The sequence below is a fragment of the Ascidia mentula genome, chromosome 8 (assembly GCF_947561715.1).
Source record: "Ascidia mentula chromosome 8, kaAscMent1.1, whole genome shotgun sequence".
Classification (NCBI taxonomy): domain Eukaryota; kingdom Metazoa; phylum Chordata; class Ascidiacea; order Phlebobranchia; family Ascidiidae; genus Ascidia; species Ascidia mentula.
Genome location: NC_138573.1, coordinates 2,600,309 through 2,606,084, shown reverse-complemented (window position 1 = coordinate 2,606,084; position 5,776 = coordinate 2,600,309). Strand labels below are relative to the sequence as shown.

Genomic DNA, 5,776 nt, shown 5'->3' with positions numbered 1-5,776 from the left:
TTCCTACTTTAACTGTCTGAGGCAAACCGTACACACGGTCGGACGCGCATCGATGAGGAAAACGCGTGCTCGGCGTCATGGCCCCATGCACGCACACACACTCGCCAATGCGCACCCGAGTCCCTCCACCTTGCGTACACACGTGTGGGACGACGCCCACCAACCGATTGTGACTCATGTATCGACCCAATGGGCTTTTGTCCGGCACGCGTGCCTAGGAGACAAAACTACGCCCGATTTAAACGGTGACTGTTTGGTAGAACCGGACAAAAAATTGTACGCCGGTTGCCCAACGAAGACTGGCAAAAGTTGTGTTTTGGTGTTTTAGAAAGACAAGCGATGCGTAAATCAAACTGCAAAAACTAGTGTCAAAATGTTTTCACGAAATCATTATTTTGCAGGAAAATTCACCTCCAAAGTAAGTTCTACGTCAGCCGCTAAAACACGTAGTCGTGAAAGATAAGCGACTCTTTTCAAGAAAAAATATGTTGGCCAGGCTAACTGTAATGTTCCGTTTATTTGCTAAACGAAGGTTATTACAAACTATTTTGAAAAATTATGTATTCACACCGAAGGGCACAGCACACAGTATTATGACATAGGGCATGGACACAGCGCACTGTAATGTATTTGTTTACATTTAAAATAATACATGTTGCTGTAAATGCCTACGCGAAATAATCTTATGACGTTGTTTTCTACACGCAAAAACCATCGTCGTCCCAGCGCTCGATAAAATTAAGCGACTGGTCGCGGTGACAACAGTGTTACGTCACAATCTTCTTGGCGACATCGTCTTGTAATTCTGTGGCGCAACTTATTGACCGGCGTCAGTGCAATTGTCCTGTTGTTGTTACAGGTCGTAGTGACGGCCGGTGGAAGACTGTTTTTAGGTGGGCGCATTGTAAACCAAACATATAACTTCATAGAGTAAGATGGCCCATACAAAGATAGTGATGGACCGTTGGGAGACTATATTTAGGTGTTTATTTAGGCCTCATTAACAAAACATAAATATCTTTTAGAAACATCAGTCTGGTTTATGAACACATATTTCTCGAACAAGAACTTTACAGTGGACATTGCTTTTTTTTCCCTGGTACTTTTTCATTACTTTTTTGGGGGGGCAAAACAAAATAGAAAACTCTCAGAAAAACGTCAGTAAAAATATTTGGAGTTTGTGTAATTTTATCATTGCCGTTTCGAGCCGCTTTACGCGCAAAAAAAACTTCTGCTGCCGCCTCGGCAAACTTTTGCGACTCGACAGCGCCATCTCGCGGTAAGATATAGGCCTACTTAATAAATGTCTCTTTTTAACCAATTAAATGACATTCTGTCAGTTACTATGGTATAAAATATTAAACATATGCTTTTCGTGCGATGGTCGCGACTGGCATTAGGCAGCATGTTAAAACAACACCACGTGAAGCCCTAAACATTTATAGACCGACCTGAATTATATTACATCACTATCCATGTTTAGGTGCAGTTATATTATCAAAATGTCAGCGTATATTGATATATAGTAAAACCTAAAAATCCCAAATATCTGACCACTCCCAATTAACTTTTTGTTTTTCGCTGGCCCGACCCAAAAATCAAAGCTTCTGAAACGTATTGTTTCCTCTGACTCAAGGCCAATGGCACGCAATCTGTTGCTCCGCCGCACAAGTTGGTTTAACAAATACCACAAGTTCACGGTACATACTTCGCTGATAAGGTAATTTGCCGAGCGCCGCTTGCTGATTGGTTGTAGAGGATTTTGCGGCATTTCTGCCCCAGGTAATTGGTCTGCAATTGCTACTAAAATGATAATTGCGTTTGTTTCAGGTAAATTGCAGTGGCACACGCTTTCCAAACATACTTCACCTGCGGTTTTATACTGGTTGCACGTCAGTTTGCACATCGCATAAAGTGGACACACCTATTCTGTCCGCATACAATACGTACATGGAATACTTCACGCTACGACTCCACGAGGAGCTGATTGTTTTTGTGAAGAGCATGACCATTTGCACTGATTAATTGGTTTATACAACTGTACAGCAGGACGGTTTTTTTGGAGTCTTTTCAGATATACAGTAGGAATCCTATAGCTGTTATACCAGGGGCCTTGGGAGAGAAAGAAACAAATAAAGCAAGGCCAGTTTTTTGAGTCAACATTCAATTGTAGGGGGTACCAAACCCTTACGGAAAAGAAGTCCTTATATTCATGAGCTCCCTAGACTATATTACATTGAACCCCTTTTCAGGGGCCTGGGTGTTACATTCAAAGCTCCAACAACCTTTCAGCATGACACAAATGCGCTGCAACTTGCAAAGCTTCTCCGCTTTATTGTAAACTCAAAACAACGTATTCGATCACGTGGTACACGACAGGGGTGGGGGCGGGAAAAAGAGGAATATACAGCAGCAAACAATTACACGAACGGAGAATTCCGAACGGTCTCCGCATCATATGTACAACGATTTAATTACTATTGTGGCCAGGGCGTGCCATAGAGCAGATCATATGTACAGCGTCTGGCGGCGTCGGGCCTTTAAAAGAAAGCAATAAGAAAAAATTCGCGAGCAACATTCGGCGGTTCTTGAGTACAGAATATTTGTAGGTTGTTTTGTGACGTTTTTTGGCAGTGTTTCCAATTCGATTTCGCGCGAGTAAAAAAAGACAAAACGTCGTACAAAAAAGTTAGTTTGGGTTCCCATATTATTGCACTTCGCGCGAACTTTTCATTCTCCGCGAAACAGGGATTCCACGCGAGTTCGAAGTCGTTTTGGCAAATTCAGCGAACAGTACAAACACAGGGCGAGCCAAAACTCCACTTGCATTATGTTATGTTCTTGTTGTGTCATAATAGGATTTGTTTGTTCAAGCAACAAAGGGGCACAAATTTGGAACGAATCGTGAAAAAAGTAAATTTTGATTCGCCCTGTGACAAACTCCCGCCCTGATGAGGTATGACTGTCAAGGTGAGGTGATTCCCCGCAAACAATACCGTTTACATGGAAACGAGCCATGGACACGTACTTGTGGCGCGGAAAGGGAGCAGGAAAACAAAACGAACAAACGATAAAACTACAAGCTCGTCTCCCGCAGCTTCGCTTCACAAAAAAACAATTTGAAAACACAAGTTCAATTACGGTCAAATGGCAAGCGTAGATTCGGCAAACATAGCAAATCGCGTGCGACGAAGCGCGAAATTAAGGTCTTGTGCGCATGCGCAACGGTCGTGGGCTGTGACGTAGATGCAACGACGGTAGTAATAGAAGTACAAAGATAAATTACATAGAAATCACTGCAACTTCAACGAAATATTAGGCGGGGAAATTGGTTTTATAAACTTCCTTCGGGGAATGGAAATCGTACAAACGCAAAAAATACATAGATACAGACAATAAATAAAAAGCACACAGAAATTACGACCCCGACACGGAAAGGAATTTTTTGAGACGTTCTTAGCTAAGACAGCAAAGAAGATGCTTTTCTAGTTGAGTTTTATTGGGAGGCCGAAGGTTGGTAGAGCAGAGAATTTTTGAAGTAGAGTCTTGCATCGGCTAAAATTGAAAAAAAAATTACAAACCTTTTATGCATAAAGTTTGGTGTTTACAGCTCTATTTTAGTAAAACAGTTATGGCTTCGGTTACATCACCAACTTCATATGCCAACTTTTCAGATAACAAATCTGTTTGTGGATCCACGCTCTAACGCGAATACAAAGCAATTTTAAGCACCCAACGTGTGGTAAATTCTTCGTAATATAGAGTTTGCCCACCTTGCAAAGCCATGTGATCAGAGCGCTCTTGTCTTCCCATACCAAGGTCAATGGCAAGGTCGGGGGTTCTTCCTTCTGAAAACAAAGTACACGTTGAAATTTAGGTTCTTGGATTTTCGCATCTACTCTCAAAACCTCCAAAGATATCCACGTCATACTTAAAGCGGTTGTATATCCACAACCTAGTAATTCGTCCAGTAAAGTTTATATAGACGTACCCAAGCTTAATGACACAGGTTTAATTTAACCACTGTAGCGGAACACGCACCTGGAATTATGCTACGACGAACGAATTCGGGACTCGGCTGTTCATCTGACGTGTAGTTGTTGCTGTTATTTGCATTGCTGGCACTTGTGAGTCCGCCAAGCTCGCCCTGTGGAGATGGAGTGGTTCTCTGATTGGCTGAAAATAAAATACAATTTGTTTTGGTTGGCTGAAAAATAAAATTTTGGCGAAAATGCAGCTATGTGCGAATGTAAGCTTTTGTTTTAAGTGGGTTATGGTGTAGCGTAGTAATAAAACCTATTAAAAGTCCATTGATTCTTTACAGCATTAGCATCAAATATATATGGGGGACATATTTTATTAGCAATGTGGAGCCAATAACGGGGCCTGACGGCACTATTGGTTGAGCTTGCTTGGCCGTAGTGTTTCCACCTTGTTTGCTCCGTAAGGTTGCACCTAGTTTGGTGCCCAACGGATGACGGTGACTGTATAGTCACCACAAAGTGGAAGTTTTTGCTTGGCCGTTTGGTCAGCAAAGTCGTCTGATAGTCACACCAGCTGCACTGATGAGACCTTTTAGGTCGAAACAGTGGCCATCTGTATTTTATTAGGTTATAAAAATAAATATTTACCATTGGTTTGTACGGCAGAAATACGACCGGTAAACACTGAACCATCGTAAGATGTCGCTGTTGGGTATCCGGCGGTAGGCGACGACTCGCTAGTGGGCGTCGTGGAGTTGTCGAGTTGGTTTTCATGGGCAGTGCGAGGTGACGAAATAGAACTGCGCGGCGATGGTTGACCAACCACCTCAGTATTGTCTGCGTAATGACAATAAAATACTTTCAGGTCTTTAAACAGCTTTTGTAAACCAGATTTTTTTAACCAACCTAATTTTGTTAAAAATTTAATTGATTTAGGTAAAAAGCGCATTGATTGCAAATTTAATTGATTGTTATTTGCCTTTGTAGCAAAGATTAACTGAGATAACCTTAAAAGGGGGGAAGTGGCAAACAAGTTTTATTTGCTGCACAGACATGTTTAACGGCATTTCTCTACGGCAAGTGTTTACAAAAAGGAATTTGATGTTCGTTGCAAAAGAAACCTAGAAATCCGCTAACAAGAAGCAGCCGAAATTTCTAGAAGAATGCCGCTGTTGTTACAAAGGTGTCGCCACTTTCTCCCTGCGGTAAATCCCAAATATTTGGCGAAATCCTGCCTACCGTTTACGTCATGACCCAGCATGCGCTGCATGTTAAGAAGCTTCGCTTGAAGTCGTTTGTTTTCCTTGCGCTCATGGTGCAAATCGCTGTCACTGTCGGCTGTGAAAAACAAACATCTCATCAGTTACCGTTGGGAACTCGTGATGTAAATGAAATACAAATTCACAAAAGAAAAGAACGTTTAGGTTCTATAAAACTTATGTACGTTTTAGTTATTTTTCGTTGATATATGGAAAGCAATTTTTTGTTCATAACTGAGGGTGAAAATATTTGCAATCCGGCAACACGAAGCGATTTCGCCGAGAGAATTATTTCATCTCCTAATCGACAAAAGACACGTGATAGTGTGGACCAATCACAGAACTGCGCGTAAACGCGGGGACAAACATACATAAATTCTCGAATTCTTGCAATGTTTTGTGTGGTTGCGTTGATTCGAACGCGAGAAGCGATTTATGTGAAGACGCCCGTTCTGGAACTTTCAAATCAAGCGGAAAAACTTGAAATCGTGACTTGCGAAATTGTAAAAACTTCTTTGGTGTTTGATCTGACCG

At 41.8% G+C, this 5,776-nt stretch overlaps 1 protein-coding gene across 2 annotated transcripts in view; it reads right to left on the bottom strand.

The window, feature by feature from the left end:
• Nucleotides 1-2,333: 2,333 nt before the first annotated feature.
• Nucleotides 2,334-5,776, bottom strand: part of LOC145910924 (dachshund homolog 1-like) — a 36,242-nt gene continuing 32,799 nt past the window's right edge. Inside the window, exons 14-18 of one of the 2 annotated variants that reach the window (XM_082998143.1) lie at nucleotides 5,223-5,321; nucleotides 4,632-4,820; nucleotides 4,042-4,176; nucleotides 3,774-3,848; nucleotides 2,334-3,555 (exon numbers count right to left, since the gene is read on the bottom strand). In XM_082998143.1, coding sequence (XP_082854269.1) covers nucleotides 3,497-3,555; nucleotides 3,774-3,848; nucleotides 4,042-4,176; nucleotides 4,632-4,820; nucleotides 5,223-5,321 — 557 coding nt within the window. In that variant the 3' untranslated portion in view covers nucleotides 2,334-3,496. The remainder of the gene's footprint in view (nucleotides 3,556-3,773; nucleotides 3,849-4,041; nucleotides 4,177-4,631; nucleotides 4,821-5,222; nucleotides 5,322-5,776) is intronic. The other variant, XM_082998144.1, reaches the window with a different exon arrangement.